The sequence below is a fragment of the Procambarus clarkii genome, chromosome 73 (assembly GCF_040958095.1).
Source record: "Procambarus clarkii isolate CNS0578487 chromosome 73, FALCON_Pclarkii_2.0, whole genome shotgun sequence".
NCBI classification, from domain to species: Eukaryota; Metazoa; Arthropoda; class Malacostraca; order Decapoda; family Cambaridae; genus Procambarus; species Procambarus clarkii.
In genome coordinates, this window is record NC_091222.1 from 8,952,882 (window position 1) to 8,979,236 (window position 26,355).

The 26,355-nt window shown below is 44.3% G+C and overlaps 1 protein-coding gene across 1 annotated transcript; it reads right to left on the reverse strand.

Moving 5' to 3' along the window:
- Positions 1 to 16,006: 16,006 nt before the first annotated feature.
- LOC138356513 (probable G-protein coupled receptor Mth-like 3) lies at positions 16,007 to 25,361 on the reverse strand. The gene is made up of 2 exons (XM_069312661.1): positions 22,723 to 25,361; positions 16,007 to 20,275 (listed from the first exon to the last, which is right to left on the reverse strand). Exon 1 carries the CDS (start codon positions 24,774 to 24,776, stop codon positions 22,842 to 22,844), a length of 1,935 nt encoding a protein of 644 aa, XP_069168762.1. The 5' UTR covers positions 24,777 to 25,361; the 3' UTR covers positions 16,007 to 20,275; positions 22,723 to 22,841.
- Positions 25,362 to 26,355: the final 994 nt, after the last annotated feature.

Consider the following 26,355-nt stretch of genomic DNA (forward strand, 5'->3'; position numbering starts at 1 on the left):
AAAGCGGGAGCAAACCGCCAGGCCACCACCAGGGGTGAAAACCTGTCCACAATAGGCCGCTGGCTCCTCCTAGTTAAACAGGACGTTAAAACTAATGAAGGGTAACCGACGGGTTCTCACAATCAAATATTTATATTTGATGTGGCGCTATGAATTGGAATTCGAATTCCCAAGAACAGCCGTCATATTGTAACAAACTAGGCTGTTGTAAGAATTATCCAGAGTGGTTTATCGACAAAAGAGAATGGGAAGATGAGCCCGCATGGTGACCTGGGAAACCTGACCCCCGGGGGAATTCGCGGTGGAAATAACCGACGCTTTGTTCATAGCTGCGTATAATGAATCATCCTATAGTATTCAGTAATTTTGAGAAATTAGCCTTTATTCATTTTGCATTAAAATTGTATGGTATAATAGTACTGGATACAATATCAAGAGTATTCTAATTATTGAGTTTAAGTCACCATCAGTGACGTCACGAATCAGATCTAACTTGTAAGGCGGAGTGACCGGCGGTCATAGGTCATCAGGGTTGACAGGTCTACGATTTCTCAAAGTTTTAATAACCATTTTTGTGATCGGGAACAGCTCTGCCGTTAGATGCTTGTGTAATTTAACTTCAGTAAAATAATTCAACCAGTCTGGATCAATTAAGTACAACAGAGGTTAATTGTTATAACTTAAACCTGGCTAGTAACTTGGTAAAACTTTGACTAGGCGGAAGGATACAATGTTCTGTCTGGGGTAGACCAGACAAGGAAGAAATCAGTGTGATCTGCCGAGCAGCTGGGAGAGGTCAAACATCTTACCTCTCCCCAAGACCAGCCCAACATCCTTAGCTGATAAAACATAGAGGTATAGTTGCTATGGTTATGTATAGAAATAGTCTCATTTGCCATTCAGGTCAAGTAGGGAGTGTTAAAGTGACAGGGAGTGAACATATTTAGATTTTGTTTTAGTTTTTCTTTTAATAAATTAAATTTGTTAATATTTCGCATTTCATTATTTCCATGTGTTTTATGTGTAAACTTGTCCTGGTCACGTGGTCCACACGAGGTAAAGTTGGATTGGGCGCCGATTCTAACATCGAATCGGAATTATCATTACCGTGTAATTTATTCCACACTCAAGGTCATCGTATATAGTGGGGATCAAGCCCCAAGGTTGATTAATTAGCGTGGTCGATCCAGACCTCGATCATTGCTCTGTGTTACTGGTCTGGTGGTGGCAGCGTAGAGGCGACTCTAGGGTTTTGCTCAAGGCCTAGGTCACGTCATACTGGGTGTAGAATCCTAAGTCAGTCAATCGTCTTAGGACCACGTGGCGTGGAGTTGGCTTTGGTAAAAGTTTTGGAGTCCCTTGGTAGAGAATAAAAAGTAAGAATACGGGTAGAGGGAGTAGAAGGAAGATAAGAAGAGAGAGAGACGCCAAACTCGGGTTACAATGGTGCACAGCGGTGGTTTCAACAATTTTGTTTGAAATTGTTGAAAGGCTCACGCGTCTAGCCGTTCGAACACGTGCGCGGATGCTAAGGAGACAGCCGCGGGCCAGGATTAGCAGTGCGCCTCACAACAGTGCGTTTGAGTGGGGATTGGCGAATCTTGGGTCATGCGGGCTGATATGATTAAGGTTTAGTTAGTAAGATTAGGTTGTTAAACTAGATTTATTGAAAAGGAGACCGCTCCGAGTTGATTGGACTGGGTACCATACTCGACCCATTGCAATTAATTCAGAGGTGTTGGGAGCCACCATACTCTCAACAGCAGTTCCTTGAGGGCTGTCGGGGGCGGATATATCTGTGGGACGCCAGTAGATAGTCCGAGGGCGTTATTAGACGACCCAAAACGCTAGGAAAAACGTAATCCGTGAAGGGCGTTGCGGCCTCCGAGGGACGGACTAGTAACCTACCTAGCAGCGATTCAACAACTAAGTGATCGCACACTTAGTGGAGGTTGAGTCGTCCCTAGTCATAATTGTTGCTGAAAGCTGCGTGTCGCTCTGTTGGAACCTAGACGGTGTGGCCCCTAGGCTAGGTGTGGTACGGCGAGCCGGTAGGAACAATTATAAGATTAAGTCGAGTGCATTTTTGAATTAAGCATGCTTCAATTTATAAAGTAATTTCCGTTTATTTTCGTTGTTCTAGAGATTAATTTTTTTTTCCCTTACATTCAATCCCCGGTTAAAAAATTTTTTTTATCAAAGTGTTTAGCATTTTCTTGCATATTAGGCTAAGTGCGTACATTAAGCTTTGCTATTCCCTGTTGTATTAGTCTAAGTCAGAGGCGTTGTTGCTAGAGTGTAGTTAATCCTCTGGACTTAGGGCTATTGGTCGGTCACTATAGTAAGTGAAGGAGTTTAAGGGATAGTAAGTTGCGTGTAAATGTTATTTGTCCGTGGAATATTTCTAAGTATTTTGGGATAAGTTTTCGGCTAAGTCAATGTCGGAAAGTCGTTAACTGTAATTAATTTGTATTCGTGGGTCACGTGTATGTTCTGGGCGTCATTAGGATTCCCCAGTCGATGCGCGTGATATTTTCTAGTTTTTACCAGTAAGACGGTAAAATTGTGTTTGTAGACTTAGAATTCTGTTTTCAGTAGAAACGTAGGTGGAAAATTTTCTAAGTCCAGCTTGGGCTAGAATCTGTCTTTTTGGCGAAAATTCTAATTTTCATGTTTCGTGGATATTCTGGGGTCAGTATTACTCTCTAGTGCGCGCAAGGGACGTAATTCTGTTCGTAAAGCATTAAACAGTGATAATTACATTTTTGCCGAATTTAGTTATTTTTCGAGAAAATCGTGGTGTAATTTTGTCAGAGTCCATTTGAGGTGAAAATCTCGGATTTTGACGAAAATTCGAATTAGTGAGTGTTGAAACCGCCCGAAGTGTCAGTATTGTTCTGCATACAACGTCAGTAGTAAATAATAACGTATTTATATCTGGGAACGAGAAACCCAATTTTTTTGTGAATTAAAGGAGTTTTGTGATATTTGGGGTGATAGAATATTTTTCCCTCGGAGTCAGAAAAACTGGCAGAGTCCAGCAATTGAGTAAAAACGCAGTTTTTGATAAAAATTCAAATTTTGGTAAGCATATATAGGTCCTGGGTGTCTATATTAATCGCTAGAGCGGTTTATTAACGTAAAACTAGTTATTTTCCTTCAGAACATAAATTTTGATTTTTCAGCGTTTAAGCGAAAAAGCGCGGGAATTAGTTTTTTTCAGCGCAGCTGGTCCCGCTCCATGTCATCAGGGGCCACGCTGCTCACTTCAAGCGCGTTTATTATTCAAGTACAGTAAATATTCTTTATTAATCCATCACGAGTGTTGCGCGTTAGTTGCGTTATCATTTAAATTGTTTTATATAAATTAGATTCTTTAATTTTTTTAACGTAAAGGACTTAGGTTTCAGCAATAGAACTGCGGGATATTTCACGGTCAGACACGAGTGCGGGGCAGACACTCATTCATTGGATTCACTTCAGCGATTCTCTCGATAAATCGGTGTATCTTCCTACTTTGGGAATTTAGTAGTTGTTTCTTGGAAAAGAGTTGTGATTTTTTTTATTGTATAAGGTTACGGTTGTAGTGAGTCCGGGTCGAGGGTGCACTAAAGGGTAGTTTAGAAGAGACGTGGCACGCCAGAAACCTCAGAAAATGTTTAACCCAGATAATGACCAGTCAGTGGGGACCAGTGGGAGTGGAAGTGGAAGTGTAGAGGACAGCATCTCTTCCGACACCACTGGGGACCACCTAGGTACACCTCATCCGTCACTACAACAACCCCAACCCCATCCTCAATTCCCATACCAACCCCATCCTCAGTTCCCATACCAACCCTTCCCCCAACCCCAGGCCACTCCATACCCATTCCAACCCCAGGCCACCCCATACCCATACCCATACCCATTCCAACCCCAGGCCACCCCATACCCATACCCATTCCAACCCCAGGCCACCCCATACCCATACCCATTCCAACCCCAGGCCACCCCATACCCATACCCATACCCATTCCAGCCCCAGGCCACCCCATACCCACCCCAACCTCAATCCACACCCCAGCCTGAGGTCACCCACACCATACCTCAACCCCAACCTCCATCCACACCCCAACCCGAAGCCACCCACACCACACCCCAACCCCAGGCCGCCACAGCCTTAGACAGGCAGATGCGCACGGAGACGCCGGGCACTCAGTTGTCGCCATACGTAGAGGCGTTAAGTAAAGGCGAGGGAGCCAAGCCGAGAAACTGTGGCGCGGGTTCATCAGGCGGGAAGCAGCCCTCAGCTGCAAGTTCGAGCCACCCTGCGCGGGGTAACAACTGAGATCCGCGGAGGTGTTACTCCTGCTGGAAGCGCGGGCATATACAGAGGGATTGCGAAGTCACTATTACGAGAGCATGAAAGCAGTCTCCTAGTGATGGTAGGCCTACTTTTGAGGTGAAAGTGTAAGGTGTGAGATTGACAGCTTTTGTTGATACAGGAAGCCAAGCGACGGTAATTAAAAAGTCAGCCTTCAGCAATTTTAAGTATACACGTCTTCAACGTTGCGCAAAGACATTAACAGCAGTCAATGGGGAAAAGATTGAGATCGTAGGTCAAGGTACAGTTAATTTTGAGATTGATGGGGAATTGCAGCCTCACACATGTACGATCGTAGAGAACCTTGATTTTCCTGGTCACATCTTAATTGGAACTGATTTTCTGTCGCGATTTGATTATTCCTTGTCTGCTCAAAAAGGGGCTAGGAACTGCAGGTTGCAGTTGGGACAGACTTCCTACCCAGTGGAGATGATCGACCATCCCCCAGTTGTAGCTTCAATTAAGAGGAAGCTGAAATATAATGCGCACTTTCCAAAATTGATTTTTAAGTCTCTTCCAGACACAGTTAAGAGGTCATGCGCCTTGCATGCATTGACCAAACAGAGTTGCCCACCACATTCTGTTAAATTTATTAAAGTAGCCGTGGGACGTCACATACAACCAGGTACCACCCTTCAGGTGGCTGGGAGATGTGATAGTTTATTAATTCCTCATCACTTAGTTGTAGTGCTCGATAAAGGTGCACTCATTCCAGTTGTCAATCTTTCACATAAGACTTTTCGCTTCAGGGCAGGTGATAGGGTATCTCAGGGAACCATGGTGGAGGACACAGAAATCTTTCACCATGAGTCAGCTGAGACGCCAGCCGTCACTGCACAATGTAGTGCACTGAATATGTTGAACACTAAAACACCATCCAAAGTACAATACGAGACGAGAAATGTTGCACAGAATGTAGAGGAAATAGAAAAATTAATTTCAGCACTTGATTTGCAACATGTTGCACAGGCGGATAGGAAGGCACTGAGAGGAGTTTTACGAAAATTCCCGAAATTGTTTGCGACAGAGGATGACCAGATTGGTCTCCTTGATAAGATCGAGCACACCATTCCAACTGGTGAGCATTTGCCTGTGTACACAAGACAGTGGAGGTTGCCGGAACAGGCAAAGAACATTATCAGGGAGGAGTGCCAGAAAATGTTGAGACAGGGCGTGATAGAGCCTAGTACGTCACCGTGGCTCTCTCCTGTTGTGCTAGTTCGGAAACCGGACGGTAGTTATCCTTTCTGTGTTGACTACCGGAAGGTGAACGAACTAACTAAGGGTGATGTGTATCCGTTGCCCCGAATACAGGAGATAATAGATCAATTTGGTGCTGCTAAGTATTTCTCAACTCTTGACGCAAAATCGGCGTATTGGGCGATCCCGGTGGCAGAACAGGATAAGGAAAAAACAGCATTCTCGGATGGTAGGCACACTTATCAATTCCGTAGGATGCCGTTTGGTTTGAAGACAGCGCCCTCGTCGTTTCAGAGGGCCATCAACTTTATCCTTAGTCCGGTACTGGGTAGGCATTCTTTAGCGTACCTGGATGATGTTGTGATATATTCCAGGACGTTTGAGGAACACCTACAGGACTTGACTGAGACTTTGAAGTTGTTAGATCAGGCAGGTTTCAGGCTGAATGTTCAGAAGTGCACCCTGGCGGCTCAGAAATTCAAATTTCTGGGGTTCCAGGTGTGCCCAGACGGTATCCGACCTGACCCAGATTCTTGCCGCGCCATTGCTGACATGCCTACTTCAAGGACAGCAAAGGACGTGCGTAGGTTTTTGGGGGCGGCCGGATATTTTCGTCGTCATATTGAAGGTTTCGCTGGCATTTCAGCACCCCTGACTGATCTGACAAAGAAAAATGCGAAGTTTGTGTGGAAATCTGAACATGACGAGGCCTATCGCAAACTGAAAGACCAACTAATCACGACACCGGTATTGGCTATTCCTGATTTTGAGAAAGAGTGGGAAGTGCACACTGACGCCAGTGGTATTGCTATTGGCGGGTGCTTAATTCAGCGAGACGCAGATAATTTACCCCATCCAGTAGCCTATTTCAGTAGGAAGGTCAAAGGACCTGAAGTTCGTTATTCAGCTACGGATCGGGAGGCACTGGCAGTAGTAGAATCAGTTAGGTATTTCGAGCCTTACCTATTTCAGCGGCATTTTGTAATCTACACAGACCATCGAGCGTTAACACACATATTTAAAAAGCGAACGAAATGCCCACGAATGTCACGCTGGTCTCACGAACTTTCGGCCCACTCATTCCAGATCTTGTACAAGCCTGGTCCAGCACATGTTGTGCCAGATACGCTAAGTAGAAATATAGCGGCAGTACAGATTAATGAAAATATTGAAACCATTCCATCGGATAAAATGAGAGAATACCAGATGAACGAGCCGAGATGGAAAGAGATTATTGAGTATTTAGAGGGAGGAAAATACCCGAAAAAGAAAAAGAATTTACCTATTCATGATTTTGAGATGAAACAGGGCGTCCTGTATTATGTTAATAGCCAGAATGATAGGGCAGCATTTCAGCTAGTTATTCCGGACGCGTTGCGGTCATCAGCGTTAAAGCTTGCGCATGCTTCAAAAATTGCAGGGCATCCGGGGATCTTTAAAACGCACTTAAAAGCTAAGTCTCTATTTTATTTTCCAGGATTACTTTCTGAGGTAATCAATTTTGTGAAGTCGTGCCCTCGTTGCCAGAGGAGGAAAGGCACCCTTAAGGTACAAGCCCCACTTCAGGAATTTCCTGAAATTCGTGAACCGTTAGATCGTGTGGGGGCCGATCTGATTGATTTACACCACAGTCATTCAGGTAACAGATATGTGTTGGTGCTAGTTGACCATCTGTCTAGATACACTACACTAGTTGCATTACCTCAGAAGGATTCTCGTACGGTTGCAGATGCGTTCTTGCGTAGGTTCGTTACTGTATTCGGACCTCCTAAAGTTTTAGTCTCTGACCGGGGTCAAGAATTCAATGGGAATATATTTAGAGAAGTTTGTAAGATTTTAGAGACAACTTCGGCTTTTACAACGGCCTACCACCCACAAGCAAACGGAATGACGGAACGGACTAATCGTTCAGTCAAGGATATGCTTGCAATCCTTGCTGAACATGATGCAAACACCTGGGATGAACACCTACCCTATGTTCAGTTCGCCTTGAATACTGCCATCCACCAATCAATTAACACCCAACCACTTCATTTGTTTACTGGTAATTCATGCAATTTCCCGTCAGGTCTGCTTAACAGACATAATGTTGCATACGGGGAGGACTATCCTTCAGAGGTCCTTGGAAAAATGAGAAATGCATGGAATATTGCAGCTGAAGCGTCCAAGAAGGCACGGACTCGGTATGCTCATTTTTATGACAAGAAAGTGCGCCCTCTTGAGTTGAAGGAAGGAAGCCTCGTATTGAGAGTGAATGAGGCTGCGCCCGCCAATCAGAGCAGGAAACTAGCTCCGAGGTGGCGAGGACCATATAGAGTAATTAAAAGGGCGGGGCCGGTTAATCTTGTTATAAAAGGAGTGTTCGAGGACCAGGTGGAAAGGACAATTCATGTAAATAAATTGAAACATTATCATGCTAGAGAGGAATTAGAACTGCCTTCAGCGGGGCTAGTTCCTGACTCAGCAGTGCTGACTCATGGCTTCACCGACGAGTCAGAAGATGAGGATGACCCTCTGTCATCGCTCATCAGTAGTCAGGTGCAGTCTCGCCACCCTATGGTGACGAGATCTCGCGCTGTACAGTAAAGTAACTTCCCTAGTTAGTATAATTTAGTATTCATTAGATTTTCCTGTAAAGGCAATGAGATGTACTATGTCTATACTTGACTCAGGTAGCAACTTTTACCGTGCTCTTGGGTTCCACCTCCACCAAACCCAGAGTATATCTATGCTTCCGCTGTGTTGTGTCTGTCTGTTCCCAGGTCTGATTGGTACACCGACCCAGTTGTTCCAGCCACACGTGAACCCTTGTCTGTAAAGACCGAGGGGGGAGGCACGTTACACAAAGCCCTCCCCCCACCAGACCCAGTAACCCATACATCAGTTACTTTGGGGATGAGTGACTGTCCAAGAGTCACCCGGCCGACGCCTCACGTCATTAACGAGGTTGTCAGGGCCAGCGAGCTGTCCACATTATAGCAGTCACCGGAGGTGCCATACAACGCCGGGGTAGCTGTCTCGAGATCACCAATACCCACCTGCTGCGTCATCAAGACTGCAGCCATTCCAGCAGTGTTGGAGGAGAGGTCAAGAAATGGAAAGCACGTAGCAGTACTCAAGAATTTCGCCGGAAGATTAATGATTACGTCATCTGAAGTAACAAGAAAGCGGAAGTAAGGCGGTCACAGGTGGAAGGCACGGTTTCCCTACAGAGTACCGGGACTCGCCAATAGAAGGTCGCAAAATTGTTTCCTTTGGCCTAAAGTCGGCGGTACGAGGGTATACACAGTTGGTGTTTACGGCCTAGTAACCTGGTGACATCAAGAAACGCCTGAGATGACGTGAGCAATGATGGAAGACGAGATTCACCTGTTCTGCAAACAAGCAACCCGCCTCTACGACCTTCTAACATCACTCCTGTTAAGAGACACCGTTGGTACATCCAGTCCTGCTCTGCTGTGGTCATCTGCGACGTCAAGTTTAACATCAAGACTGCTGTGTGAACTGTGATTGATACGAAGGCGTGTGGACTGTCGAGAGCAAGATTAATGGCCGAAGTAACAGTATTCTACAGCTGTCACTTGGCACTCCGCTCTACTACACTCTGTCGTCATTCAGGAGTACCGGATGGGAGTACAAGAGGACCAGGGATTGATGTCTACACATGAGAAGAAGCAAGATCGACACCGTCATCGTCAGCGACTACATTCAGCATCCAGCAGCATCGATTTTTTTTTCTCGATTACTCAATATGAACAATTGATACAAACAACAAAGTGGCTCTGAACATCTGTGTAAAGAATATCTGGACACTTTTGTTTAAATGTTGAAAAACAGATTTAAAATAATAATTCTGGTATAACATATGAATTTTACTCTATAAATTGGTCAGTAATCAAAATCGAAGCCCCTGTGTAATTCTCAGCCCAGAACAAACGGTTATGGAAAATTATGTTGTGCTATTTTTTTCAGAATGTTTGAACACAGGAGAGGCGGACCAATATAAACATTGACACTTCTAGGGAGTGAGAACACTTGGCTGTACAGTCAGCTGAAACCTGTGATATAGTATAGGATTTTTTTTTTATATTTTTAGATACATGTAATAAACATTAGGTGTGTTCCTTAACATGTCAAGGTTGACATTGATGGGGAGTGGTTAGTACACGGATGTGTACCTGATAGTTCCGTAGTACGCTCCCGGATGACTGAAAGTTCAGTCTGAAGTTATAACTTTAATGTTTGTTTGAGCACGGTGTGGCCGGCTCTAGAGGACACATGGACTTGGCTAGTGAAGAGCCAAGAGAGTTTAATAGCTAGTTTTTGATGGTAGAGTAGGGACATGTTATTTAGCTATGTCAGTAGGGATAGGATGTATGTTTCCTGATATTGGAGGATTGCTGTCAGTTGACAGCTGAGAAATTTATGAAATGTGAACATATTTATTATGATGTTGGACTATTAATTGTCATTTTATTAGTTAGGGTAGCTTTTGTTTGTGGCATGAGTTGAATTGTGGGTTTGGATACTAAACCTCGTGATTTTTAACAAATTAACAAGGTTTACTAAGTGCTTGTGCGGGGGGGTTGTAACAAACTAGGCTGTTGTAAGAATTATCCAGAGTGGTTTATCGACAAAAGAGAATGGGAAGATGAGCCCGCATGGTGACCTGGGAAACCTGACCCCCAGGGGAATTCGCGGTGGAAATAACCGACGCTTTGTTCATAGCTGCGTATAATGAATCATCCTATAGTATTCAGTAATTTTGAGAAATTAGCCTTTATTCATTTTGCATTAAAATTGTATGGTATAATAGTACTGGATACAATATCAAGAGTATTCTAATTATTGAGTTTAAGTCACCATCAGTGACGTCACGAATCAGATCTAACTTGTAAGGCGGAGTGACCGGCGGTCATAGGTCATCAGGGTTGACAGGTCTACGATTTCTCAAAGTTTTAATAACCATTTTTGTGATCGGGAACAGCTCTGCCGTTAGATGCTTGTGTAATTTAACTTCAGTAAAATAATTCAACCAGTCTGGATCAATTAAGTACAACAGAGGTTAATTGTTATAACTTAAACCTGGCTAGTAACTTGGTAAAACTTTGACTAGGCGGAAGGATACAATGTTCTGTCTGGGGTAGACCAGACAAGGAAGAAATCAGTGTGATCTGCCGAGCAGCTGGGAGAGGTCAAACATCTTACCTCTCCCCAAGACCAGCCCAACATCCTTAGCTGATAAAACATAGAGGTATAGTTGCTATGGTTATGTATAGAAATAGTCTCATTTGCCATTCAGGTCAAGTAGGGAGTGTTAAAGTGACAGGGAGTGAACATATTTAGATTTTGTTTTAGTTTTTCTTTTAATAAATTAAATTTGTTAATATTTCGCATTTCATTATTTCCATGTGTTTTATGTGTAAACTTGTCCTGGTCACGTGGTCCACACGAGGTAAAGTTGGATTGGGCGCCGATTCTAACATCGAATCGGAATTATCATTACCGTGTAATTTATTCCACACTCAAGGTCATCGTATATAGTGGGGATCAAGCCCCAAGGTTGATTAATTAGCGTGATCGATCCAGACCTCGATCATTGCTCTGTGTTACTGGTCTGGTGGTGGCAGCGTAGAGGCGACTCTAGGGTTTTGCTCAAGGCCTAGGTCACGTCATACTGGGTGTAGAATCCTAAGTCAGTCAATCGTCTTAGGACCACGTGGCGTGGAGTTGGCTTTGGTAAAAGTTTTGGAGTCCCTTGGTAGAGAATAAAAAGTAAGAATACGGGTAGAGGGAGTAGAAGGAAGATAAGTAGAGAGAGGTACCCAAACCCGTGTTACAATATCAAGATCACATCAACATTAATAATAATATGCAGAAATATGGTGGAATAATATGGTTGAAGGGTTGGCATCAAAGACCGTTTTCTATAACATAACAATTTATTAATAACAAGAGACTAACTACTACATTACCGAGTTTACATTACGTTAATGTCCATCCAGTGGCACGATAACAAACAGCTAAATAGCAACCCTTGCTGCGAGGCTGCATACTGAACTAACCTGAACACAGGTGTGCCCACTGATGACGCAATATTGCAAAACAAAGAAAAATATCACAGACTAAGTTACACCAAAGCGAATGGTTACGTTATTGTACATCAAGTGGCATTTGCAACACAGCTATTCAACAGACCCTCGAGAAGTGACAGCAGGCTCCATCTTGCTGACACTTCGGGCTGACAACATGAACTAACTGAACAAATGAAGGATATCCACTGAAGACACAAGCATGCAATCAATAGTGTCTCGGTTTCCCTGACAGCTACTATAATCACAAACTTAGGGGTCCTCCCGCCCCCCAGGAGAGACCCACATAACTAGGCGGGTAGTCCAACAGTGACCCCCCCCCCCTATCACAACCCAGTGTGAACACTCTTTGCAACTCCCTACAAGAAGTTGCACTGTTATAAACAGTAACAAAGACAGGCAAGGCGGGATTCTGGGACACAGCTCCCTAGATGACTCTACTCTCGTCACCAGACGACAACCAAAAGAAATTGCCTTAAGTGATTAATTACGTTAATTTACTGATCGCAGCAGTCAGCAACAAAGTACTACGGTAATCACAAACAATTGTCTCACACTAGACAACAACATGATGATATTCTACGTTTATCTTTAACACTTTTCTCTCTTGTTAACAATAACTCAAACTTATATTACATCACACTTGACTCCTTGCAAGTATTCAGTGAGTAATTCTCAATTAAGGTCAAACGGACCACTAATTACATCCCCATTGAGTTACGTTAACTAAGTCTACCCTAACTTGGTAGCTTCTTAACAGTCTGTGTCAAAAATTTACTAGTGAGTGTTAATTACCCTAATTAATTCTGAGCAATTAATTAACTGTCACCAGGAGCGATAATTAATCATCCATAAATACGTCTCACTCCGCACTGCCTCAGCAGGTCTCATCAAACACTGTGAATTCACGGGAAAGGAGTTAATTACCGTAATTAAAAAGATGTGCCACTAATCCACTGTCCTCAGACAGGATATGATTAATACAACGATTTATGCTAGCTCCATGACCTCGCTTTACCGAGTCACCGGAGCTCTCCAATGTTAATTACTCCACTAATTAACCTGAGCCACTAATTGCTATTTCCCAGAAAGGTAATTAGTCTCGAGCAAATTACGTTAACACAAATACTGACAGACTCTGACAGATCCTCTTCCACTACGTGAATTTATGATGAGAAGGCTAATTACATAATTAGCTAGAGTGGTCAATTAGTTGTCACACGGACAATTAATTGCTCCCGAGACATATCTCACTCAAGCTCAACACTGTTCTCTCATAACAGCTCTCACTCACTCAACAATAAGTGTGCACCCCTTATCCAGTTAATTACCCCTTACTTAATTAACTCACTGAATCTTTAAGTCCTCAACACAACTTAAAGAAACAAAGTAACCCCAGTGTTACATAGGTCACACTACAATGGCATGCAACATCATAAATGCACTGCCCACATATGGTTGCGGCTACTGCAACTCGCTAATTACTGTGCACACACAATAATGACACACAGTTGTGCAACACACAAGAGTCTACCAATATTACTGCCCCCCCCCCCCTATCTTGCACCCGTTGCAAAGGACTACTGTGAACACACACATACCTCAGCACGGCAATTAACCCATCAATTGCCTGCTCTCATTAAGCACTGTGAATTCCCCTGAATAATCCTAGAGGTCCCTTAAACCCTCAACACAGTTCCTGGGGCAATAATATCGTATAAACTGATAACAATACTGCACAAACCTGCAACATAATGATGCCGTCAGCATACCCCACATGCTAATGACATCATTAGGCAATCAGTCAGCAATCACATCTACTGACTTACCACACCACACAGTACATAAAGCATGCAAATGAACATATAGAAATGGCATTCACATAATCAATGAAAATTATATCATCAGGTAAATGTAACTAACTACACAGACCTCAGGGGTCCCCACTGACATCCCTGCAACCTGGCCTGCCTACCTCTAATGATTATAATTTTACGGTACTCTATGGCAATAATCCAGTCTGAACGATTATATAGAATCGACAGGCTGGATCACTTATATGGTAAATCTCTACACTGACCGGTTACATACTCTAGTCAGTCTACTACATATATACATTATGATACTACAGTGTGGTCCCGTGTATAACTTCTATCTCCAGGTACCGCCCTATCAATCACCTGGACCCTACTGACAGCTGTCACTCAGCTGCTTCTCTAGCCTGGCGAGGCTCTGAGACAACTCTTACCGTGAATTTCCACCGGTACTCTCACACTGTACACAATGATAATAGTACTGACGTCTTTCCTTATTTTTTTACTCACTTCCCAGGTCACTACCACACTAGCTGTCAACACTTAGCTTGCTTGCTCCTCATGTGTCGACAAGATGTGGCCCTAGGCTGTCCCGGGAAAGTGGCCAAGGCATGTGGCCACCGCGTGGCCCTAAGGGGGTGGCCACGGGTAGCGCATGACGTCATAGCACCCCACCCGGCTGAGCTGGTGCGCGGGGTGGGGTGGGGTTTGGCCGCGCAGGTGGCCTGGGTGGGTGGCCGCCCCGGGCAGCTGGCCAAGGTGGGCGGCGCGGGTGGCCGCGGGCGGCCTGGGTGCCTCGGGCTGGCAGGCTGCCGCCCACAGGCGTACACACGCGGATGGGAATCACTAACAACCCCATCAAACCAGAGCCTGCCTTGCTCTACACTGGGGTGACAATGGCCGGCGGCGTCCCCACACTGACGCCACCTGGCGGAATTCAAAGTCCAACATGGGCCTGTAATCACACCAAAATTACACTAGGAGGCCCTGCTCGATTCCGCTAATTGCCCAACAACACTAGACAGGTTATCCAAACCACCTGTTACACCATGAGGCTCTGCCAGCTGCCTCATGGATGAACACTGTCAACTGTCTCTTTAGCTTTTTACTGTTCCTTCCGTAAATCCTTGGCCCCAATTCACCCAATTGGGCCTTGACACAACCCCTGATGGCAGGAGTGCCATATTCGATGAGTAATTTGGACGACAGAAGCAATTAGCGGGAGGTGGAGGTGGCCGGCCTGCCACCTCCACCAGACACTTCTTCCTCTGCTTGCCGCCCAATTCAAACTGCCTCCCTGGCGGGCAGGGAAAATCAAATACCCATACCTCCTCCCTACTTTGTCTTGACCAATCAGCCTAGAGCCGGCACAGCTCCTAGTCACAGCCCTTCGCCCTAGTCGCTCCCAATCACAGCCCTTCGCGCCAAAACTCGGTTTGGAACACAGGTGCCTAAAAAAAACACAGGCCTCCGTCACTCTCGGGCGTCCTGTGACGTCACAAGGAGGGGGAGGCCTAAAAGACAGTGGCGTACTGTCTCATATGGTGGGGGGGCAACGTTCACCCCACTCTCCCCCCCACCTCTAACGGTTTTAATCAAGTACCTCTCATACCACTTCACTCCTATTTCACAGAAACATGCAAATCTCTGTAATTCTCACTACAGAGCAATCACAGACTTCTAACTACTCACAAATGATAGACCATAACATAAGCTTTCATTCAACACCCAACAAGTATATTGTTGGTATATTGGTATATATTGTTGGTATGTATTGTATATTGTTATACAATAAGCCAACATATTATTATTATATTATTGGTATTATTTATAGAGTCAATAATACCAACAATAATATTGTTGGTATTATTGTATATTGTTGGTATGTTGGTATATACACCCAACAAGTATATTGAAGTTTTGAAAGCTTCAGTTTCTAGAGTGACTAGCCTAATCTAGAAACTAGGAAAACTAGCTGAGGGAATCTAGATCCCTCACAGGAGCAGTAAGTTCGCCTCAAAAGTTATTCATCTTACCTGGTGTAAAAACTCTTAAACAGTAATTGGTCAGTATATATGTGTTAAATAAACAATGAAAGATTGTGAAGTGTGAAAAAAATGCATATTGAGGGTTAAACCTGATTTATTCACTCACAACAGTTTATTGAGTCAACCCTGGCAACAGAAGCATTCATCAGATCTCATCTATACACTCACAACAGCTTGCTAAGTCAAGCCTGGTGAGTCAACCATGGTAATAGAAGCATTCATACGACCTCATCTATACACTCACAACAGCTTGCTGAGTCAACCCTGGTGAGTCAACCATGGTAACAGAAGCATTCGTGCGACCTCACCTATACACTCACAGCAGCTTACTGAAACCACCCTGGCAAAAGAATCACTCACCTAACACTACCCGCAATAAACACCTCCTAAATTGGTCTTTAAAATTAATAGGAATATTGCATTAATAGGAATGAAATAGTTATGCAAATAGTTGAAAATTGACAAATGGAAGGTTAATAAAACCTTAAAATTACAAAACTTTTATAACCTTATCTAAGTTTACACTCATAATATATACACTTGCAAAATGCAATACACTTAAAAGTACAAACAGTATGCGGATTATACATGAAATATACTTGTGCTATATTTACATAATTATAAGTAATATTTAAAATCTATATAAATAAAATAGAAATGTTCGTTTGTTTAAAATCGCTAATCTCCGAAAGTTCTTCACCAATTACCATGAAATTTTCACACAACGTTCCATTCGAATACGTGCATGTTTTTATATACCTACTATTTAGATGCCACACCTGTGACAGGTAAAAGCATGCGTTTTTGGAAAAACAGCACCATCTGTTGCACGTAAGAGCAGCACACACTGTACAAAATGTGTTACGATTCCATTTCAATGTTTCCGATTGCATTGATAAATTGAATTTTCATAGATTTATATTTATTTTCACTTTGATTTAATTATTTTGTGTGACGTTCCATTGGAATTGAGCTGTGTTGTTTACCATACCGTTCATTTCGTAGGTATAGCTTATTTTTTTCTTTTTTCATTTTTTTCATTTCGTTTTTTTAACTGTTTCTCTTATTTTTCAGTGCAATTGGTGGTGAAATTGAGCTGTGTCGATTGATCTGCGTTTGAATTGAAATATTTTGTTAGTATTTTTTGTTTTTGTTTTTAAACAAGAAAATGGACAACACGTTTATTTCACAGCTGCAAATGTACAACAAACAATATGAATCCACCGGCTATAATGTTAACTACTTTCTTCATGTTATTTCAAAACGACGCATTTGCGAAAACACTGCTGTATTTGGAAATGCCTACATATTACACCTGGAATGCCAATAGAAAATCATTTGAGCGACGCAAACGAGGAGACCGAGTCGACGGACAACCTGGCATATTCATATAAACTACGATAGGCAGACTGTACACCGTGCATCCCAATCAAGATGAATGCTTCTTTCTTCGCATGTTGTTGGTAAATGTGCCCGGTCCAACGTCTTTCCAGCCACGGAGATTTGTCAACGGCGTAACACATGCCACTTTCCGTAGTGCATGTCAAGCTCCGAATTTATTGTAGAACGACCGACACTGGGATGCATGCATTAATGACGTGTCCAACACGTTACATCCAAATCAAATTTATGCATTGTTGGCAATCATATTGACCGCCTGCTCTCCTTCATCTCCAATAGAGTTATGGGAAAAATATAAATCGCACGTGGCTGAAGATATTATCTGTCGAATATGAAGGAAAATTCAAATATGAATATGGATGCCACAGCAGAAATCTACAACGAAGCTTTGATAATAATTGAAGATTGTGCTTAGAATTCGCGAACAAAGTTCTAAATCAATTGGAAATGCCATCACCAAATCGATCTGCTGCTGCTTCTTTCGATGTAGAATTGCGTCGTGAACAAAATTACAACATGAGTGATCTGTTGTCGTATGTGCAATCAAATATTCCTAAGCTAACGCTTGAGCGAAAAGGCGTTTACAATCAAATAAGTCAAACTGTCAATAACGGGTTTGGAGAAATCTTCTTAGATGCGCCAGGAGTAACCGTAAATCCTTCGTAATTAGATTGATTCTGGCAGCATTTCGATCCCAAAATGGAATAACCTTAGCTTTAGCATTGCCCGGAATAGCTGCGACATTGTTACGAGGTGGAAAACCTACTACTACGGCTTTGAAATTGCCATTAAACATGTAATTCACTGAAGCTCCTCCGTGCAACATTTCCAAAGCATCCGGCATGGGAAAAATATTACAGATATGTAAACTTATCACTTGGGATGAATGCACAATTGCCCACAAAAATCGCTCGAGGCTCTTGATCGATCATTACAAGATTTGCGTGGAAATATCAGACCATTTGGGAATGCATTAATATTGCTTGCAGGAGATTTCAGGCAAACATTACCTGTAATTCCTCGATACAAGTCCGTCGACACTGTTGAGAAAGCAGATGAAGCGGTTAGTTATCCAACATAATTTTTTAATTTACTCGATCTAGCAGGGATAGCATCACACGTACGGCAATTGAAAATCTGCGTGCCAATTATCATGTTGCGAAATATCAATCAGCTAAAGGTTTGCAACGCCATGCGCCTTGCAGTAGAAAATTAATCAGCAACGTCGTAGAAGCAACAATCTTGATAGGACCTTTCAAAGGTGAAGATGTTCTCATTCCTCGCATTTCTATGATTCCAACAGATATGCCATTTCAGTTAAAAATATTGTAATTTCCAATTCGAGTGGCATTTGCAGTCACCATCAACAAAGTTCAGGGCCAATGTTGCGTGTTCTAGAGTCGCCAAACCAGACAATCTCTAAATCTCCACAGACAATGGAACAACAAAACATATTGTATACCCACAAGCATTGTGAAATTAAACATATTAGAAACGTGCGCTTTCTCTTTTCTTTCTTTTCCATTTAACCAGACTGAGCCACAGCAACGCGTGGCGGGTACTGCTAGTCCATAATATTTGTTCAGTCTTGAAACAGATTTCTAATTTTACGGTAAAGAACGCATTAATATGTAACAATATAACTATGGTGTGACCTGCTCTGTTAGGCAGTCACTAGGGATGTGGTTACACAGTCCATCTACAGTCACCAGGGATGTGGCCACACAGTCCATCTACAGTCACCAGGGATGTGGCTACACAGTCCATCTACAGTCACCAGGGATGTGGTCACACAGTCCATCTACAGTCACCAGGGATGTGGCCACACAGTCCATCTACAGTCACCAGGGATGTGGCTACACAGTCCATCTACAGTCACCAGGGATGTGGCTACACAGTCCATCTACGGTCACCAGGGATGTGGCCACACAGTCCATCTACAGTCACCAGGGATGTGGTCACACAGTCCATCTACGGTCACCAGGGATGTGGCCACACAGTCCATCTACAGTCACCAGGGATGTGGTTACACAGTCCATCTACGGTCACCAGGGATGTGGCCACACAGTCCATCTACAGTCACCAGGGATGTGGCTACGCAGTCCATCTACGGTCACCAGGGATGTGGCCACACAGTCCATCTACAGTCACCAGGGATGTGGCCACACAGTATATCTACAGTCACCAGGGATGTGGCTACACAGTCCAACTACAGTCACCAGGGATGTGGTAAGACAGTCCATCTACAGTCACCAGGGATGTGGCCACACAGTCCATCTACAGTCACCAGGGATGTGGCCACACAGTCCACCTACAGTCACCAGGGATGTGGCTACACAGTCCATCTACAGTCACCAGGGATGTGGCCACACAGTCCATCTACAGTCACCAGGGATGTGGCCACACAGTCCATCTACAGTCACCAGGGATGTGGCTACACAGTCCATCTACAGTCACCAGGGATGTGGCCACACAGTCCATCTACAGTCACCAGGGATGTGGCTACACAGTCCATCTACAGTCATCAGGGATGTGGCCACACAGTCCGTCTACAGTCACCAGGGATGTGGCCACACAGTCCATCAACAGTCACCAGGGATGTGGCTACACAGTCCATCTACAGTCACCAGGGATGTGGCTACACAGTCCATCTACAGTCACCAGGTATGTGGCCACACAGTCCATCTACAGTCACCAGGGATGTGGCCACACAGTCCATCTACAGTCACCAGGGATGTGGCCACACAGTCCATCTACAGTCACCAGAGATGTGGCCACACAGTCCACCTACAGTCACCAGGGATGTGGCTACACAGTCCATCTACAGTCACCAGGGATGTGGCTACACAGTCCATCTACAGTCACCAGGGATGTGGCTATACAGTCCATCTACAGTCACTAGGGATGTGGCTATACAGTCCATCTACAGTCACCAGGGATGTGGCTATACACAGTCCATCTACAGTCGCCAGGGATGTGGCTACACAATCCATCTACAGTCACCAGGGATGTGTGTGACTGTAGATGAAAGAGGAACGTCAGCAGTAGAACAATCCCAGACGACAGAGCCAGAGTGATGGTATTTTTGTGTGAAGCTCTGGTCCGGCTTCAGTGGAAGCCTCAGGATCCCTCGTGGGTTCAGTAGTACCCCCGATTCCAATCCTTTTGACCATGTCGTTGCGCAGTTGTCTAGAGCGTGTGCCTGGGAACACCCAGCGCCTAGGTTCGAACCCTCATCACGGCTTCTGTTGATGTTCTCCTTGATGCATCACGACAATGTGATTACTGCCTGTGTATCTGGGAAATATTATATCCTCAAAGGGCTCACTTGTCCGTCTGTCTAATGAAACCAGAGACCTGAAAGTCAAAACAATTATATTTATGAGTAAATTGTGTAATGTTTATACCTGGTGGAATGTTAAGTTATTTATTGGTCAGTGTCTGCAGCACCTAATAGGTGCTGATCTTGGCTAATGTAGCTTAAGAATGACTGATGTATATAATAGTGTAAGAGATCTACAGGAAATAATAAGTTAGCTGATAAGCTTCCTATACTCCAGCTGGATATTTCAAATTATTAAGGAATTACTGTCACAAAAAAGCTAGCTTATTAACAAGCATTTTAAATCCCATTGAAATCAGATCCATGATAGATGAGCTGTTTAGAGTGATAGTAATCTTGGGTAGTTCATATATCTCTTGATGTAAGGTGCTCGGATGAGAACATTTATGTATCTTCATGGCACAAATAGTTTACATTATTCTTCCAATTGTCTTATCAAATGAACAAATCCACAAGGACCATGACGAGGATTCGAACCTGCGTCCGAGAGCGTCCCAGCATCCATTGTCTTATCATCCTAATTTAATGTTGCCTGGCCAATATAAGCTGTAAATTGTGTCTGTGGCTGTAACACCTGATCACTTGAGCCACAGCTGAAAAGTTCTGTATAAATCACTGAGGAGTAAAGCTTCAAAATCCAAATCAAGATCTATATAAATAAAAACGTAAATGTTCGTTTGTTCAAAATCGCTAAACTCCGAAAGTTCTTCACCAATTGCTTTGAAATTTTGACACGATGTTCCATTGGCACCCGAGCGTGTTTTTTTATACATACTATATAGAGGTCACGTCTGTGATGGGAAAAAACATGCTCTTTTTTTAACTTTTTTTCATGTTTTTTTTTCCTTTTGAGGGAAATCTTTGAAACCTCTTTACCGATTGCATTGAAATTTTGACACAATGTTACATTCGAATAGGTGCATGTTTTTATATACCTACTATATACATGCCTCACCTGTGACAGGAAAAAAACATGCTTTTTTGAAAAACAGCACCATCTGTTGGACATAAGAGCAACACACACTGTAATCTCCAAAAGTTCTTCACCAATTGCTTTGAAATTTTGACACAATGTTCCATTCGAATACACGCGTGTTTTAAAATACCTACTATATAGATGCCACACCTGTGACAGGTAAAAACATGTATTTTTTTAAACAGCATTATCTGTTGCACATAATAGCAACATACGTTATACTAAATATGTTACAATTCCATTTCAGAGTTTCAGATTGCATTGATAAATGGAATTTTCATAAATTTCGATTATTTTCATTTTGATGTTTGCCATACTGTTCATTTCGTGAGTATAGTATATTTTTTTTATTTTTTAATTGTTGTACATTTCATTTTTTAACTGTTCTACTTATTTTTCAGTGATGGGTACATCAGATCATTTGATGCTCCCATTTTTCTGATGGGAACAGCAGATCATTTTGGAACGCATCGGATGTGGGAGTGGGGAATGGTGGGGAGGATGAGGGGACGGGAGTGGAGAATGGTGGGGAGGACAAGGGGATGGGGAAGGGGGGGTAATGGTGGAGAGGACGAGGGGACAGGTGAGTGGGGAAAGTTGGGGAAAAGGGGACAGGGGAGTGGAGAATGGTGGAGAGGATAAGTGAACAGGGAAACGGGGGATAGTGGGGAGGACGAGAGGACGGGGAAGGGAAGTAATTGTGGAGGGGACAGGGGAGTGTGGCTATCTTGAGGTTATCTTGAGATGATTTCGGGGCTTTAGTGTCCCTGCTGCACAGTCCTCGACCAGGCCTCCACCCCCAGGAAGCAGCCCGTGACAGCTGACTAATATCCAGGTACCTATTTTACTGCTAGGTAACAGGAGCATAGGGTGAAAGAAACTCTGCCCATTGTTTCTCACCGGCGCCCGGGATCAAACCCGGGACCACAGGATCACAAGTCCAGTGTGCTGTCCGCTCGGCCGACCGGCTCCCCGGCATGGTGAGGAGGACGAGGTGAAGTAAGAATGGAGAATGGCGCGGAGGACAAGGGGACACTGGAGTGGAGGATGGAGGGGAGGAGGAGAGGACGAGGGAGGACAAGGGCACGGGGGGACTTGGGTAAGGTGTGAAGGCGAGGGGACAGAAAAGTGGGGAGGACGAGGGGGGGACGGGGGAGTCGGGGATGGCGGGAAGAACAAGAGGGGACAGGGGAGGGGAGAATGGTGGGCAGGATGAGGGAACAAGGGAGTGGGGAATGGTTGGGAGAACGAGGGGACTGGGGAGGGGGGAATGGTGGGGAGGACAGGGAAGGCTTGCTGTAGCACAGCAACGCATGGTAGGGTACATCTAGTAAAGTATATAATTATAATGATTACGTGTTATACTGTTATTATGATACTCTCTTACATATATAATGTACTGTAATTTTGACTTTTATAAATGTGCAACCATTTATGAATATATTTTTATTTGATTTAAATATTCTGAAAAGTAAAGTAACTAACCGTTTATATATGTGTGTGGAGTGGTGACCATTGATAAGCCGAAGAGGGCCCAGGATGCGCTACAGGTTGTCTAACTCCGTGTGGCCAGAGGCGGGACAACTGTCAACGCAGGACGCCTCCTACCCTGACCCTGAGGATGATGTATGTGAACCAGGATGAGAATAAACTTGCTGAAGACAAGACCGGCAGCGCTCCTGCACATCCTTCCACACCTTGCTCCTGCAGGTGAACGTCAGGAAGATGAAGGCTCCCTGCAGGGTGTTGAGGACCACGAAGACGTACCAGACGGCCTGCAGCTGGAGGTAGCCAGCCACGATGCCAGTGATCCAGGTGAGGCCCATCAGCACGGCCAGTCGCACATACAGCACAAAATGTTTCTTATTTGGTGCACATGAACTCTTCCGCAGCGTCGACTGTGTGCTGGTACAGATGGTGTATGAAGTAATAAGGAAAAACACAACATTGAGAGCCATGACTGTGAATAATGGAGCACCAAAGAACACCAACAAGGCCTTGCGCTTCCCGAACCAGCACCAACGTTGACCAAAGCTGGGCAGGAACTGAGGGGACAGACCTGCAGGGGCGGTCATGTCTAGGGTTACTGTGACCACCACAGCCAGGGCGGGAAGCAGCCAACCGTATACACAGTAGAATAAGAACTTGCTTCGCTGTTTCCCAGAGGACACTCGCAGCTCATCTTTAGCTTGACGAAATGTCAGCCACACGTCAAAGGCCATGATATTCATCCAGCAGAAGGCGGCGAGGAAGGAGTAATACATTATGACTGCCGAGATGTAACATCCTGTCGTCTTAGGCTCCAGGAAGGTGCTGAAGATGAAGTTGGTGTAGGCGGTGAGAAGAGAGAGGCAGAGGGACGCCAAGCACATGCCCGGAAGGTTCCTAAGATGAGGCACCAAGAGGAAGGCAGCCAGGTGCAGCAGGAGACACAGGCAGGACAGTCCAAGACCCGCCAGTGACACCCAACCTAACACCGAGGAGAACTTGTGTGAGAGTTCCTGTGGCTTGCACACAAGGACGCCACCTTCAGTTACCTCGTATTCTCCCACCTGGTAACTTCGAGCGTAAGTTTCTACAATTACCATTCTCTTCTCGTTCAACGTGAATTCGCCTTCAGAAAGAAGTATTTTATCACAATTAAGTGTTTCATTTGATTCAGTAGACACTAAATTGCTACGAAAGGCTTTCCTTGTGTTGTGTGGACAACAAGCTGAGAAATCCGATGTGTTGGTTGTCACCTTATTGTCGCCTTCATAACCCTTGTCGTCCTTGTCTACCTCACTTATGTTCCTCCGCAAAATATTTCTGCACTTATTTAAAAAGTTATCATAAATTTCGCCGGGCTGGCAAAGGTTTACAATTCCGACATTATTATCACCGCTGTGGTAACCAAAATCAATTAGTAGAGAGAAAGAAGGTGGCCTTGAAGCAGCAACTATAACACAATTAATTGAGGAGATAGATTTCCAGTTACACAGAAGACAGTGGGGGTTCCTGTAGGCCGAGAGTGCCCAATACCTCACTGCCGTGTAAGAGTGACACAGAGCAGCAACAGAAGCGTCCGTCCAGTTCTCAGCACACGTCTTGATGGTGGGGCTGCACCGTTCCCTTGAATTCACAGTAATATCAGAAATTTTAATGTTAATATTACATTTCTTAAATATTTGTTTACCATTAAAGGGAACAAATGCACCCCAAGATCCGTTATCGAATAATAAATGAGAAGTTATGTATTCGGATAAGTTACCCGGCTGATCTGGAATATAGTTATCCGGCTGATCTGGAATATAGCTATCCGGCTGATATGGAATATAGTTATCCGGCTGATCTGGAATATAGTTATCCGGCTGATCTGGAATATAGTTATCCGGCTGATATGGAATATAGTTATCCGGCTGATATGGAATATAGTTATCCGGCTGATATGGAATATAGTTATCCGGCTGATATGGAATATAATTATCCGGCTGATCTGGAATATAGTTATCCGGCTGATCTGGAATATAGTTATCCGGCTGATCTGGAAAATATTCCATACTGTCGACACATTCCAGTTGGGTCTTCCAGAGCGTGAGGTCATGGGAGTCGTTGTTGCAGACGGCGCACTAGTAGTTGGTGTAGGTGACGGAGGTGGTGTTGCTGGTGGCGGGGAGGTGGGCCAGCGGGTCCCTGCTGCTGGAGATGTCTGCCGGGGAGCCCGCCAGACACAGCTGGGCCACCTCCTCGTCCTCCCAACCTGACATGCACACACTCTTCATGTAAAACTTGCCATTATTCGTGCTCACACACTTGTACCTCTCTGGCAGGACCTGATCTTTCCGTCTGTAGTGGACGGAGTCTGGACAACAATCGCCATACTTTGCGCACAGGTAATCACACTTACAATATTCTGCACTCTGGTAATCAATACCATTACAAAAAAACTCGGTCGAACACGCAGCGTCCAAAGCAACCAAATCATTATGAAAGAGATCCGTCATTTGGCCCTTGGCAGTTGCCAATATCAGTATAAATAAGGCCTTTCTCATTATTTTTGTTTCCAAATTTTCTAAATCAATTGCAGAAATATTCAAAACTTCATTAGTGCGACCAATGACAATGCTCGAAGCCCGTACACTGGTGGCTGTGTTCTTTGCCTTAGTGAGAATCCCACTGTATTTTTAATCTAGGGATTTCCTCTCCAGCGGTTACTAGACTTTCTATTACATTAATCTAATTCAATTTAATTACAATGTATATGCTATGATTTTGGAAGCTATATTAGTGTAATACAAGTGTAGTAGTATAGACTCTTGACATTTGTGACGCTGAACAGTGTCAGATGAGGTGTAGACACACAACATGGGACAGTCTTAAGACAACACCTAGGTCAATGCTCTCACACAAACAGTCGTGGAGGGAGACAGGAGATAGTAGAGCAATGATAAGGACAGCGTCACCATCCTGTCGGTCAGTACTGGCTCCCGACAGTGGTAGTAGACTGATGGTCAGTACTGGCTGTCGACAGTGGTAGTAGGCTGTCGGTCAGTACTGGCTCCCGACAGTGGTAGTAGACTGTCGGACAGTACTGGCTCCCGACAGTGGTAGCACACTGTCAGACAGTACTTGATGTCGACAGTGGTAGTAGACTGTCGGAGAGTACTTTCTCCCGACAGTGGTAGTAGACTGTCAGACAGTACTGGCTCCCGACAGTGGTAGTAGACTGTCAGACAGTACTGGCTCCCGACAGTGGTAGTAGACTGTCAGACAGTACTGGCTCTCGACAATGGTAGTAGACTGTCAGACAGTACTGGATGTCGACAGTGGTAGTAGACTGTCAGACAGTACTGGATGTCGACAGTGGTAGTAGACTGTCAGACAGTACTGGCTCTCGACAGTGGTAGTAGACTGTCGGACAGTACTGGATGTCGACAGTGGTAGTAGACTGTCAGACAGTACTGGATGTCGACAGTGGTAGTAGACTGTCAGACAGTACTGGATGTCGACAGTGGTAGTAGACTGTCAGACAGTACTGGCTCCCGACAGTGGTAGTAGACTGTCGGACAGTACTAGATGTCGACAGTGGTAGTAGACTGTCGGACAGTACTGGATGTCGACAGTGGTAGTAGACTGTCA